Source organism: Perognathus longimembris, chromosome 8 (assembly GCF_023159225.1).
Source record: "Perognathus longimembris pacificus isolate PPM17 chromosome 8, ASM2315922v1, whole genome shotgun sequence".
Lineage (NCBI taxonomy): Eukaryota > Metazoa > Chordata > Mammalia > Rodentia > Heteromyidae > Perognathus > Perognathus longimembris.
In genome coordinates, this window is record NC_063168.1 from 29,487,694 (window position 1) to 29,502,271 (window position 14,578).

The following is a 14,578-nucleotide window of genomic DNA, read 5'->3' on the forward strand; positions in this document are numbered from 1 at the left end:
TTCTTTTCAATCATGTGCAATAAATGCATTTTTTATTTTTTATTTTATTTTATTTATTTATTTATTTATTTTTTTGCCAGTCCTGGGCCTTGGACTCAGGGCCTGAGCACTGTCCCTGGCTTCTTCCCGCTCAAGGCTAGCACTCTGCCACTTGAGCCACAGCACCGCTTCTGGCCGTTTTCTGTATATGTGGTGCTGGGGAATCGAACCTAGGGCCTCGTGTATCCGAGGCAGGCACTCTTGCCACTAGGCTATATCCCCAGCCCCATAAATGCATTTTTTAAAAAGTACCTGTTAGAACTGTTGAGGACACACTGGCATTCTTGCACTTGTGATGGTATAACAAATTTGTAAAGATTTCTGAAGAATAGTTGGACTACCAGTTATGAAATGCTTTAAAGTGCCTTCAGCCATGTAACACTCAGAAGTAATTCTAATTAATATTTCCTTATTATTGCAAATAACTGCAGTAAAAAGCAGCACAACTTAGGGACAGTTATGCTTAGCTAAGCCAAAATAGAGCTACATGCCAAATTTCTCCAGCTGCCCTCTTAAACTGGGAAAGAGAAGAATCAGAGAGGATACCCTGCAGAACAGGAAGGTACTGTGGAGAGAGCAGGAGGGAGTTCTGTCTTGCAAATCCTAATTCCATGATGGGGTACAGATGTGCCAGCTTTGCTGGCAAAGGAATCCAGGCTGACCAGTATTTTCCTAGGAAGTCTATTCAAACTTCTTTAATTAGAGACATAAGATGATCTAGGTGATATTCTTTTATTATAGATTCTGCTTGATTCACAGCTTTCATTTTCACCAGAGTAAGAATTATGTCTTTCACTTCATTCCTGGAAAACAAACAAAACACTCTTTAACAATGAAAGCTGACATTTAAGCTCAGTGGCAAAGTATATGTTTAGCATGCAGGAGGCCTACCTTTGGTCACTAGCACCCCAAACCCCATGAAAATGGTAGAATGGAAAATAAGGCGCAGTAATCAACTTGGTGTCATTCTTAATGATTTAGCAAAAGTTTTAAACTGATCATTTAAAGTAGCATAAAATGAAGAGATAGTTCCTTCACATACAGTAATGAACTGTGTAATGATACTTTAGTTAATAAGCAACTGCTGGAATGTTTCTGCCGCCTAGTGACATGCCCATCATGTCATACAGCACTTACGTGTTCATGGTGACACTGGTATAAAGAAACCTGCACTGCTGGAGGTATGAAAAGCACAGTAATATAGTTAAGTATAGCAGTACCTAATACTTGATAAATGACTAAGTTACTGGCTTATGGATTTACTGCACTACACATACATTTACTCATTATTTTAGACTGTGCTTGGTCACTTAAAGAGTGAAGCACTGTACTGTATTATGTCAGCAGCAGCCTCAGATAGCTTCTCTTGATTGCTTCCCTTTCTCTTGTTGCTTTTTTCAACAAGTTCCTAGGAGCAACAGGGTATAATACACACACGCACACCCAAGTGTGGTATGTAATAGGTTATATGATCTAGATTTGTGTGTAATTACATTGTTTGTCCAACAATAGAGTTGCCTAGTGATATTTTTTTTTTTTGCCAGTCCTGGGGCTTGAACTCAGGGTCTGAGCACTGTCCCTGGCTTCTTTTTGCTCAAGGCTAGTACTTTACCACTTCAGCCACAGTGCCACTTCTGGCTTTTTCTATATATGTGGTGCTGAGGTATCAAACCCAGGGCTTCATGTGTGTGAGGCAAGCACTCTACCACTAGCCCATGTTCCCAGCCTCTAGTGATACATCTCTTAGAATGTATTCTAGTCATTAACACATGAGTATAATTACAGAGTTCAAACACAGACTATTTATCTGTGTATTGTAGTGAATGCCTGGGAAAAGCAGGAAAGCACAGAGCAATTTCAGTAGTGCTGAGTTGCTATAAGGTTGTTGGCCAGGCCATTATGGGAAAAATGGCAAGAGTATTTGCACTCAGGGAATGAGGAGCAAACTACAAATCTCGGCCATTTTAAGTTTAGTTTTTGGACAGGTAGATTATTAGAGCAGTGACAGGGACATTCAGAGCAGAGGTTGGCTACTGCTGGGTAAATACCAGGCTTTAGAAACACATCAATAAATGTTGAGTCTTTACAAATGGCCAGGAAAATTACAAAACAACACATTGTCTTTAATAGTATTTGGGACCAAGCCCAGGGCCCTGTACATTCTAGGCAAATACTCTAGGTCATATTTTAAAAATATCTATCAAAAAATATTTGATTTAAACTCCAAATTTTTCTGTGCCCTAGAGGTGCTAAGTGCTTTCTGGAAGAGATTGGTATTTAATGGAATGAATATGCTTGGGGTATCAATATAAAATTGCTATTCCAAGGGTAATTCTACAGCATTACAAAGTCTTAACAGATTTTTAGGAGTATAGTAAACATACAAATCTTTCTAAAAATTGCACACAAAAAAATCCTTGTACTGTTCTTAAGGAAGTAAAAATAAAATACTTATTACCTGAATTCAGGGCTAGATAACTTGTTTGCAGACAGCGATAAAAACTGGCTGAAGTTTTCTAGCTGGGGAATAGGTGCCCCCACAGCAGAATGTTCCAACCATCGTTCTGGTATGCAGGCTGCCACCTGTTAATCCAAACCATGATATACTTGATCCTTGTTACCTGTCATCTCACAGTGATTGTGCAGAATGAGTGTTCATCTTCCTATTTTATATTTATGCTTTAATATCCTGTTGGGGTCACTATGTATTTCTGGCCATTTCTTTTTTCTTGCCAGTCCTGGGGCTTGAACTCTGGGCCTAGAGCTAGGCATGGTCCCCGAGCTCCTTTTGCTCAAGGATAGCACTCTACTACTTGACAGCACTACTACTTCTGGCTTTTGCTGTGATTAACTGGAGATTAGAGTCTCACGGACTTTCTTGCCCAGGCTAGCTTCAAACCTCAGTCCTTAGATCTCAGTCTCCTGAGTTGCTAGGATTACATGCATGAACCACCAGCACCCAGATTTTTCTGGGCCATTTTTTTTTTTTTTTGGCCAGTCCTGGGCCTTGGACTCAGGGCCTGAGCACTGTCCCTGGCTTCTTCCCGCTCAAGGCTAGCACTCTGCCACTTGAGCCACAGCGCCGCTTCTGGCCGTTTTCTGTATATATGGTGCTGGGGAATCGAACCTAGGGCCTCGTGTATCCGAGGCAGGCACTCTTGCCACTAGGCTGTATCCCCAGCCCTTTCTGGGCCATTTTTAACAAGAGTATTTCAATTGTTTTTTTAAACTTGAACTAGATTTTAATTCTCGTGTTTTATAGCTTCTTGCCTAGTTTTGCATATCTTTTCCTTTATAGTATTTTATTATAGGACATTTCAGACTGGCAATAGGAATAGGAGAAACAGTAGTGTAGTGAGTCCACTGAACACTCCAGTTGACAACCATTAGTATCCATGGCATTTTGGCTTATGTGTATGATCCGCTGAAGTTTTTAATTTCTGTCCAATCTAATGCTTTCTTTTCATTATTTCATTTCCTCCCTACTCTCAGATGGTCATTTATGTTTTTAGTATACTTTATAATTTTTGCTACACCTAAAACATAATTATTATGTGACTAATTGCTATGCTAGGGATGGGATCCAGTGCCTTGGTATGCTAGCAAGTGCTTTACCACTGAAATATATCCAGCCCTCAAAAGCAAGTTGTCCCAGTGTCACAGTGTCATTCACCCAGTAAATTTTGCTTTCCCTACAGGTGCTATTTCAAACTAGTGTGTTCTTTTGATGTGTGTGTATGTGTGTGTGCGCACATGTGCTGGTACTGGGACCTGAACTCAAGACTTCAGTGCTGTCACTTAGCTTTTTTTTTTGGCCAGTCCTGGGCCTTGGACTCAGGGCCTGAGCACTGTCCCTGGCTTCTTCCCGCTCAAGGCTAGCACTCTGCCACTTGAGCCACAGCGCTGCTTCTGGCCATTTTCTGTATATGTGGTGCTGGGGAATCGAACCTAGGGCCTCGTGTATCCGAGGCAGGCACTCTTGCCACTAGGCTATATCCCCAGCCCTGTCACTTAGCTTTTTCACTCAAAGCTACTGCACTACCATTTGAGCCACTGTACCAGCTTTGTCTTTTGGTGGTTAATTGGAGGCAAGAGTTTCTTGAACTTTTCTCTCTAAGCTGGCTTTTGAGTAGCTAAGATTAAAGGCGTGAACCACTTGTACCTGGCTGTTTTGATTTCTGAGGTATGCTCTCATTATATATCCCAAGTTAGGCTCAAAATTGCTGTGTAGTTTCAGTGGGCTACAGACTCACAATATCCCTACCTCAAACCTCTTGCATGCTGGGATTAAAGGCATGTGCCATCATGTCTGGCTTTCTAAAGTATAGGAATTCTTAAATACAAAACAGCAGTTTCAGGGTTTTTACTTTGTTGTTGTTGTTGTTGATTGTGGAGCTTGAACTCAGGGCCTGAGTGCTATCCCTGAGTTTCTTTTGCTCAAGGTTAGCACTCTACCACTTGAGTCACAGCACCACTTCTGGTTTTTACTTTTTATATGAGCATTACACTTCTGTCTCAATATACATTTCAACAGTTAACATTTTTTTTCTCCTAGTTTTTTGTTTTTTTTTTTTTGCCAGTCCTGGGCCTTGGACTCAGGGCCTGAGCACCTTCCCTGGCTTCTTCCAGCTCAAGGCTAGCACTCTGCCACCTGAGCCACAGCGCCCCTTCTGGCCGTTTTCCATATATATGGTGCTGGGGAATCGAACTGAGAGCTTCATGTGTAGGAGGCAAACACTCTTGCCACTAGGCCATATTCCCAGCCCCTCTCCTAGTTTTTTGAGTCAAGCTCTTACTATATACATAGCTTAGGCTGGCCTGGAACTTGTGATCCTCCTGCCTCAGCCTCAGAATTCTTGGATTTAGAGTTAATACCGCTAAATTTTTTTTTTTCTGCTAAATTTTTTAAATGGATAAAAGTAGAATCTTTTCCTCTGCAGCTTACCTGGCTGCACTTTTTAACAACCTCTGGCCCGGGAATAGCATTAAGAAGAGCAATCATAAGGTAGCGGTTTAGTAGCTTCTCTAGTCCCAGCTCTTGCAAAGTGTCATCAGGGAGGAGTCCATTCCAAAGAAGAACATTGCGGAAGAGCTAACATAAAACATCATGGGATTAATACATAGGCTCTCTAAAGAGAAGTCTTAATAGTCTCTAAAAAAACAGTTGATCAAACTCTTCAACTCTCCCTACAATTAGCTCTAACTGGCACTATTCTCACTCTTGGAAATTCTCTGCCTGATTAACTCTGACAAACATCCATTCACTCCATTAATATAGCCTTCCAATTGTCATACCAATGGCTGTTTTTACTGTGTCTCCTAATTCTTTTGGTGGCATTTTAACAACTTTATCTTCATTTCCAGCAAAAACTTTTAAAAAACATATATTGATTTATTCATAGTGCTTCATTACAAGCAAGGGATCTTATAATACCAGGAAAGGTTAGGAGAGCAGGGGAGAGCAGTATATTATATTGACAGCCCTGTGGAAATGGAGTCATGTTTGGATTGGATTTGGAGCATAGGAAAGGAACTGGCTAGTAAATAAGGCATGAGTTTTACCTCCCAGTGTCTGTATATCAATGTAATGCCATCAGCCCAGACAGGGCGACTGGGACGAAACTGTGAGAGAATGCAGAGGTACATGCAATGGTATGCCTGGGGTCAGGGCCACAAGCACAACTCTGACCATCTCCCTTTCTTGTAGCAACCACTTTTTGAAGTTCCTTGATGCCACTCATTATGGCCTTTCTAAAGTTTCTCTGAAGACTCTACTTGCCCTGCCATTTGCCCTCTCTTCTCTTTGGCCTCCTCCTCAGGGTCCATCCTTCTCACAACTTGTTATTCATGGTCAAAGCTCCAATACCAACCACATATAGTTAACTTTATTTTTTTATATTATTTATTTATTTTTTTATTGTCAAACTGATGTACAGAGAGGTTACAGTTTCACATGTTAGGCATTGGATACATTTCTTGTACTTTTTGTTACCTCCTCCCTAAAAATGCCCATCTCAGATCTATCTGGCTCCTGAAATCAAGACTCATATGTAGCTGCTTCCTAAACCTTGGTATTCCCATTTTTGGTTCATCTTCATAGTTCTAATCACTTTACTATGTCTAAAAGATATTAATTCCCATTCCAGGACTTACCTTTCTCCTACATTTTCTGGATTGTTCCATATAAGATCATAAGCTGCCAGCATCAGGAACTAGGCTATGATCCCATGTTGCTCTAGTATCATGTATAATTAATTAGATGTAGAGTCTTGAAAATGCTTGATCTGAAACATCTTTTGAATCTGTCATCTCCTTACCATCCCTGTTGCCACTGAATTAGCAATGACTTTATCTTTTGGACCACAGGCTAGCCAGTTATTTCTAGGGGTTAATTTCAGCCTGCTGCCTATTTTTGTAGGGCCTATGAGACAAAAATAGCTTTCACATTTTTTACATGGCATCTGTAAAAATGAGAATTTTTTTAAACATTGTTTTAATTGTGTGATATACAAATTTCAGTGTCCATGAGCAAAGTTTTCCTGAAACACAGCCCTTCATTTGTTTAAACAGTCTATTTTTTAAAATTACAGTGGCAGAGTAGAATGATTTGATAGACACTGTATGGTCTGCAAAGCCTAAAACATTTACCATATGCCCATATGGGAGATTTCTACTATCCCAGGAAACTTTTACAAAGGAATCTACGTTTTTATTTTTGCAGGTTGTTGCTCACCTTTAGAGCTGACCAGAACTGCCTTTCTTGGAACTTTGAATGTAGTGATGTTTTGTTTTCTACAACACTAATTTGAAAGCAAAAAAAAAAAAAAAAAGAGAGAGAGAAAAGACAAAATGTAAAAGATATTACTCTTTCAGCTCCAGCTTCAAACACAGACTTTTAAGAGACAAAGTAAATCTTTATGAACTATAAATTGGGGTACTCTGGTACTGTATTTACACTGCTTCAACAGCTCCATTTCCAAGAATGTCTCCTACTGATATACTTGTGCATATGCAGGTATGCCAGCCAAATGGATGGCAGCATCACTGTTAGCAGAGTAGGCCCCACACCTGCCCATCAGGTACAGAATATCCACATGAGGGCAAAATATGAGCTAAGGAAGGCTTTGAAAGAAACTATGATGATATGAAATAATCTAAAAAATGTACTACATGACAAAGGTATAAAAGGTCTATGGTTTACAATAGACTTTGTTGTACAAAGGAGGGAGTTACGAGGAATATTATATGCTATCTATACATTTATTAGTATCAAGAAATTATGGAAAGATTATGAAAATTATTCACAATTGATTACTTTTGTATGTATAACATATGTACAGAAAGGGAAGGGAAAAATCTGAGTGGACAAAGGAGGTCAGGGTAGAAATGAGTAAAACTTTCCCTTTTAAATAGAAATTAACAACAACAAAAAAAACCCCAAATGTAAAAACGGAACCATGAGAATGTACTTACTTAAAACATTATAAAACAAACCTTATAGGGCATAATCCTTACCTGCAGATAAATCTTTTTGGTGCAAAATAAGAAAGCACTGAGGTTCCCTTTCCCACCATCCTGTGAGTCCTCACTGGTAGCTGACTGGTAGTGCTCACAAATCATTACTATGACTGTAGCCTTCCTGGCAAGGGTTTGACTATGTATCAAATCACACTTATTTCAGTGGGAGAAGGGAGAACTCATAGTTGCAGCTGCTGGTCCTACAGTGGTGTTTTAGGCTTATGTTATGCTTCCTTGTTCAGGCACTGCTGTGTTCTGAGCACACTCTTCATTCTCCCAAAGTACTGTGCATTAGCCATCAACTTTATGCCCTTACAGATAAGGATATAGATAAGGATGGAAAGGGCAAGGCCAAATATTTATTAATGGTGGATCCAGGTTCCAGAACCTGTGCTTTTTACTGCCTTATGCTACCTCTAATGTTCCTAGGGTATATTTACACAACAACAACAACAAAAAAACAAACAAAAACCATACAATGTCCAAGTGCCAAGTATGGGGATATAGCAGATAAATGGAAAATATTTATTGAAATCTTAATTTGCATATTAATGGATATGTGTATACCATGTTTTGAAAACAGTATAGTTTGTTTTACATCTCATTCTCAACAAATCTGTCATGGTGAGCTATTTCAAGAGAGCTACAAATCAACAGCTCTTACCTCTTTGGATATAAAGGAATAAAAACATCATCTTCTATTGCCTTCTTCATTCTTGAAATAATGGATCTAAGTAAATCCTATTTAAGAATGTGAAAACATTAGCAAGAATTATGGTTGGAAATACATTTACCAAAATCTACAATTTTAATAGTGCAAACTTATACACACAGAATCAGCCATTGAAATAATTTTCAGTTGAGTATTAAAAAAAGCATTCATCCAGGTGTTGTAAATGGCTGTAGTTGCATTATTTTCACTTTCTAGTACATTTTGTTGCAGGAATACTTCTAATGGGACACATATCATTTCCAGTTATGACTCTATTATAGGCAATGATGTGTAAAAGTTCTTACATAAGTCTTTCAGTAAGCATAATAATATATTTCCAATGGGTATATACATAAGAATGAAATTGCTGAATATAGCTTATAACCATATGTTTGACTTTGTATAAAATGACAAATTGCTTTCCAAAATAGTAGTATCCTATTTGTATTTTCACTGGTTGTGGCTGAGAAATATTGTTTCCCCTTTCTTATTAACACTTGTATTTTTGTTTTTAACCTTTGCTATTCTGTGACTCTAAAGTCATATCTAATTGTGTTTTCTCTATTTTCTGTTCTCATAATTGCCTAAGGCTTTTGCAAAGTACATTAAGCTGGGTCTAGGTCTATATAATCTTTCTTTCTTTCTTTTTTTGTATTAGCTTCTGCCCTTTTCTTATTTGGTTTGTAGAAGCCTATAATTAAGCTGCTAACCAATCCCAACCAAACATGATCATAACTGGAAAACACAGGACTGACACAAGCTCGTTAGGATTCTAACTTTGTAATCGAAGGCTGGATGAAAATTTCCTATAAGGGCAGTGGTCCCTACCACCCTTACCAGGGGAAAAACACGACGGCAGTTTAAATATTTGTCTTGTACGAGAAATACTTATATTATGTGACACTGTGCCTATTCTTAAAAAAGAATCCATATTTGAAAAATAAAAATGGCATTCTTCACACAATTGCTTACATCTTTGACACTGTACATAGCACAAGTTTAAGCTGTCACCCTATCCCAACCAAACTATTCATAAATGTACAATGCAAACCAGCACATTGAACTGAATGAAGTCATGTCTCTTATTACTTAATCTCTTATTCAGGATGTAATAATATTCAAAGTAGCCACCTATCAATAATTATAACATCAAAAGCCTCTTGGCTTTTTTTCCCCTGTCAATTGTGGAGCTAGAACTCAGGGCCTGGCACTGTCCCTGGGTTTTATTTTTATTTTTTTATTTTTTGCCAGTCCAGGGCCTTGGACTCAGGGCCTGAGCACTGTCCCTGGCTTCTCTTTGCTCAAGGCTAGCACTCTGCCACTTGAGCCACAGCACCACCTCTGGCCGTTTTCTACATATGTGGTGCTGGGGAATTGAACCCAGGGCTTCATGTATACGAAGCAAGCACTCTTGCGACTAGGCCATATTCCCAGCCCCCTGGGTTTTATTTTGCTCAAGGATAGCACTCTACTACTTTGAGCCACAGTGCCACTTCTAGTTTTCTGGTAACTTTCTTGCAGAGGTTGGTTTCAAATAGCGATCCTCAGATCTCAGCCTCCTGAATAGCTAGGATTATAGGCATGAGCCACCGATCCCTAGTGCAAAATTCAATTTTATCTCAGTCCATTTCTTAAGCATTTTAAATTGTTTTAAGAACAACAGTGTTCTAGGATCATGTTCTAGGCAATATCTTGAAAAAACAGCATTTGAGCTTATATAAATTATTTTATTCATTTACTATTTTTTTACAATGTTGAGAACTGACCACAGGGCTTTGATTGAACCCCACCACTGAGCTATACCCCGGGTCCCCAGATAGCATTACCTGTTTGCTTTTATTTACTTCATTTTCACAAACAGACCGTTCTTCAAGAACCTCTCTGCAGTGTGTTATTAAACTTCTTGTCTGCGAAGTTGACAAGGGATCCCAAATGAATTCTACAAAGTCTGAAACCAACATTTCCGTGATACAAAACTTATTTACTCCATTGTTTTGCATCTCTTGCACAAATAACTGAGGTCTTCAGCATAGACTTCTTCCCTTCTTATGAAGTTAAAATTTATGGTGAATTATTCCCATTAAATATTTGCATATATTTTTATTTCCTTGTCCTTCAGCTTTGTCAGGTTAACCTACTACTTTAGTTTAAAGCCACCTTACCACTGAGTCTGTGTCTGTAACAGTGCAACTAAAATTTGAATTTTTAAATATCATGCCACCATAAAACTGAAATGAACTGTTAATGCTGGTCAGCAATCATATTCTCATTCCTTGGTCTATTCACTTATTCCTTTGTCTAGAAGATTATTTCTTACCTACTCCTTGTTCTCATTATTAGCTGATTAACTATTTACTTTTCTAAATGACTGTGTTAACTTTTTTTGGTCTCTTCCCTGTTCTCTCGCATTTACTTAATTTGATGGGGGGGACAATAGAAGGAAGCACAAGTTCCTGCCCTAGCATGCATAGCACTAATGCATCTTAACCTGCATGCACTCTCATGTCTCCTATTTCTATGGAGGAAGCACTGACATCCCAGTCAAGGCCAACCTTTGACAGGTGAGTGAGCTCACTACCCTCATGCTTATTTGCACATTGCTCCAGGAATTTGGTTCTATCACTTTGGCATTATCATCACCAGTCTTCTGTATCTTTTGTATCACTGTGAAATGACTCCTCTTGCTCTAAAAACAATTCCTTTCTTAATCCTGTTACCCTTTCAATACTGCCTCATCCTCAATTTTCTTTAAAAAAAGTTTATTAAAATATTAAATGTCTATCTTCAAGTTTTCACTTCCCATTTGTTTTTGCTTTATCAAATCACAAGGCACTCATATAACCATAGCCCACAACAGTGACAGATTGTAATCTTCACCTGGCTTCTTATCAATAATTACAAAAAACATTCTTTTTTCCAGGAGACTCCTCCTTTACTTGGGTTGTGGGATGTCATTGCCCTGGTTTCCTGCCCACCTCTCTGGTTTGTGTTGGCTGTTCATCAGCTTTTCTACTTCTAAACACTCAAGTCATTTCCTCTCACTTCTCCATTTGCATTCATTATCCTAGTACTTAGTCATTCTATCCCTTTAAATGTCATCAACTTGCTCATAAATTCTAAACTTAGACCTCCTGCTGGAACCATTCCTTTAAGACTCACATATTCAATAATCTACTTGACATTTTTGTTTAGATGTCAGGTATATCAAACTCAACATGTCCCATTTAAGTTCCCAACACACCTCCCCACACTATAAACATTCCTTGTAGTAAACCTGGCTTTAAGGAATGCCAACTCTTGCCTTTCCAGTTGTTTAAGACAAAAAAAACCCACAATTTTTCATTTCTATTTCTCTTGTTGCTATATAATCTATAATTCATAAGCAAATTCTGTTAGTGCTACTTTTAACTATGAGCAGAATTGAACCACTATTAGAACCTGTAACTACTAAGTTCTTATAAAGCTAGTTAACCTTGGGATTGTCTAATCATAAGAATATAGATTTCTCAGAGTAATACTTCAATTAAAAACAGCTTTAAGGTTTTATGACATTACTGAGAAACAATGGCTATTTTGTCTTTTAAAATAGAAGCTCATTCTGTATGATTTCGTAAAAAGATGTACAAAATACAATTTTAGGTCTAACAAGAGTTTTCAGGCATTGAAGATGGAAGCATTAACGTTAAAATGCTTAGAACTGCTGGTGGTAGGTATGAAAATGTGACAATGCTTTTAAAGAAAAGGAGAGAAAAAGAAGAAACCTAACAGAAACTAAGAAAAGCATAAAAAATACATGTAGTGTGGATGAAAGCATGTCACTAACAAATGACAAGCATCACAAATACAACAGTCATATCATAATACTAAAGATTCAAGAGAATAAGCAGTTTCATACCCAGATATTTGTATAAACATTCTTTTAATTTCTTTTTTGCTAAGGCTTGAACTCAGGACCTCATGATTGTTAAGCACATACTCTACCTTTTAGCCACAGTTCTCTAGTCCCCAAACAAATATCTTCTAGCCAGCTTGAACAGAACATGTTAATGTTATTGAATACAGCCCTTCCTTTTCTTCTGTTCCACAATATCTAAACATGTATTTGCAATTATCACAGACATTAATGATTCTATACTCTGTCAACGAACAATTTAATACTGGAAAGACTATGAGGTACCTGTAAGTCGAGGAATAACAGTTTTGTTGATGATAGATGCCAAAATTTTTTTATCAGAACTGTCAGTCTTTTTGTCTTCCATACTGTTCTCCATGAATTCTTCTACTGACATGAACCACGGCATCAGTTTTAAACCTGTGGAATCCAACTTAAAAATAAAATTACAAAGGTTATAAATCAATTCTTAAATAAATTTATAATAAAGCAAAAAGAAAAAAGCAATGAATTCTTTCTTAAGAACATTCCTAAGGACAAAGGAGAATAATTCCATATTTTAATTCTATGTATGGAACATTAGATTATCAAGGCTAGGCAGGATGATATGACCTAAGGGGTTCTAGGCAGTAACAAAGTTGTATTTGCTGCATTCACTCGTAAAGTCAATATTCAGCACATATATTTGTTAGGCACTTGAAATAGACATAACTTTTCTGGCAAAATTTACCTACATCCAAAAAATTTCCTTATGATCCTTTTGATTCTGCTAAGTATAAAATGTGTAATGAATGTAGTTTACTTTATTAGCAAATAGCAGATGGTCAATTATTTCATCATTGGCTAAATGGAATACTGCTAGCTAAAGACAGTATAGTACCCAATTCAACTTGAATGGGTACCAACTAAGTTGATGCCCAACCAATTATGTAGCATCTTCTTTTTTCCTTTTTGCCAGTCTTGGGGCTTGAACTCAGGATCTGGGCACTGTCCCTGAGTTTCTTTTTGCTCAAGGTTAGTGCTCTTCCACTTCAGTCACAGTGGTACAGAGGAATCAAACTCAGGGATTCATGCATGCTAGGCAAGCACTCTATCACTAAGCCACATTCCCAGCCCTGTAGCACCTTCTTATAAATAAGTTTGGTTGGTACACTATGAATGTTTTGTGGTCCTGACTCTAGCCTGGAACTAACCGATATACATGACTAAAGCAGAGGAAGAGTAGAAATGTGTGCTTAGCAAAACAGAAAGAGAAGGCCATGGTCCCATCAATTATTTGATGAAGTGTTTATCTTTAGCTCTGCTCTTTTTCTATAACCTCATTTTCCCTGCTTAGGAGATTTTAGGATCATGTTTGTATCTGGAGACATAGAATCCTATGTTATTCTCTGCATGTTATTCTTTTTTTTTGGCCAGTCTTGGGACTTGAACTCAGGGTCTCTGAGCACTGTCCCTGACTTGTTTTTGTTCAAGGAAAGCACTCTACCACTTGAGCCACAGCACCACTTCTAGCTTTTTCAGTTTATGTGGTGCTGAGGAATTGAACCCAGGGTTTTGTGCATACTAAGCAAGCATTTACCACTAAGCCACATTCCCAGCCCATGTTACTAATTCTTACTTCCTGACAACTGTATAAAATCAATCCTTCTTTTGTCACTATTATCTGCATGATGAATGGTGTCCCCTTGAACTTGGCTACATCAATAGTTTTCCATGTCTTATTTTCTTTCCTTCAGTGAGTCTACTGTTAGGGTTTCCTGAAACATTACTTTCAAGGCGTCATTTCTATACTTTCAAAATAAGTTCTTCCTATTCTGTTTAGAGTCAGTACATTAGTGTGATCTCTAGATTCTGAACTAGTATCTGTGCCTTTATACCTTTATTAAATTACCTTTCCTCTCTCCTCTTCTGATGTACTAAACATCTTTCAAAGCCTGGTTCAAATTCCTGCTCTTATTCTTCAATGGGCTTTGCTTTTTCCCACCCTCAGTCTCTTCTTCTCTCCCTATATTAGAGTTTGAATATAGAGTCTCGCTCTTACTAGGCAGGCACTGGTACCATCCATACTTCTAAGCACCTCTCTATTTTTTTTTTGGAGGGGGGGCAGTCCTGGGGCTTGAACTCAGTGCCTGACTACTGTCCCTGGCTTGAAACAAAGCTTTTATGCTAATTTTCCAAACCAATATTACTGTATGATTTGGATGGGGCAGATTTCAAACAATATAGAAAAAGCTTGAAGACATGTTTATTGATGTTTAGTGCTGCTCAGTATTAAAAGCCAAGTAAGAGTAAAGAATATGAAAAATGGAGCATAAAGTACACATTTTTAAATTTCAGGTCAACTTTTTAAGGATAAGGTGTGTTTCATACCTAAATTGATAGTAGACTACTGCATATGACCATAATTAGCACATGTT

At 38.0% G+C, this 14,578-nt stretch overlaps 1 protein-coding gene across 5 annotated transcripts in view; it reads right to left on the minus strand.

Moving 5' to 3' along the window:
* Positions 1 to 277: 277 nt before the first annotated feature.
* The window catches only part of Gcfc2 (GC-rich sequence DNA-binding factor 2), a 30,582-nt gene continuing 16,281 nt past the window's right edge, over positions 278 to 14,578 (minus strand). For 2 of the 5 annotated variants that reach the window (XM_048352826.1, XM_048352825.1), the window contains exons 11-17: positions 12,447 to 12,594; positions 10,096 to 10,217; positions 8,222 to 8,298; positions 6,773 to 6,839; positions 4,985 to 5,131; positions 2,498 to 2,622; positions 278 to 842 (exon numbers count right to left, since the gene is read on the minus strand). In XM_048352826.1, coding sequence (XP_048208783.1) covers positions 725 to 842; positions 2,498 to 2,622; positions 4,985 to 5,131; positions 6,773 to 6,839; positions 8,222 to 8,298; positions 10,096 to 10,217; positions 12,447 to 12,594 — 804 coding nt within the window. In that variant the 3' untranslated portion in view covers positions 278 to 724. Of the gene's footprint in view, positions 843 to 2,497; positions 2,623 to 4,984; positions 5,132 to 6,772; positions 6,840 to 8,221; positions 8,299 to 10,095; positions 10,218 to 12,446; positions 12,595 to 14,578 lie in introns of those variants that run through there. The other 3 variants (XR_007211887.1, XM_048352827.1, XM_048352828.1) reach the window with 3 other exon arrangements.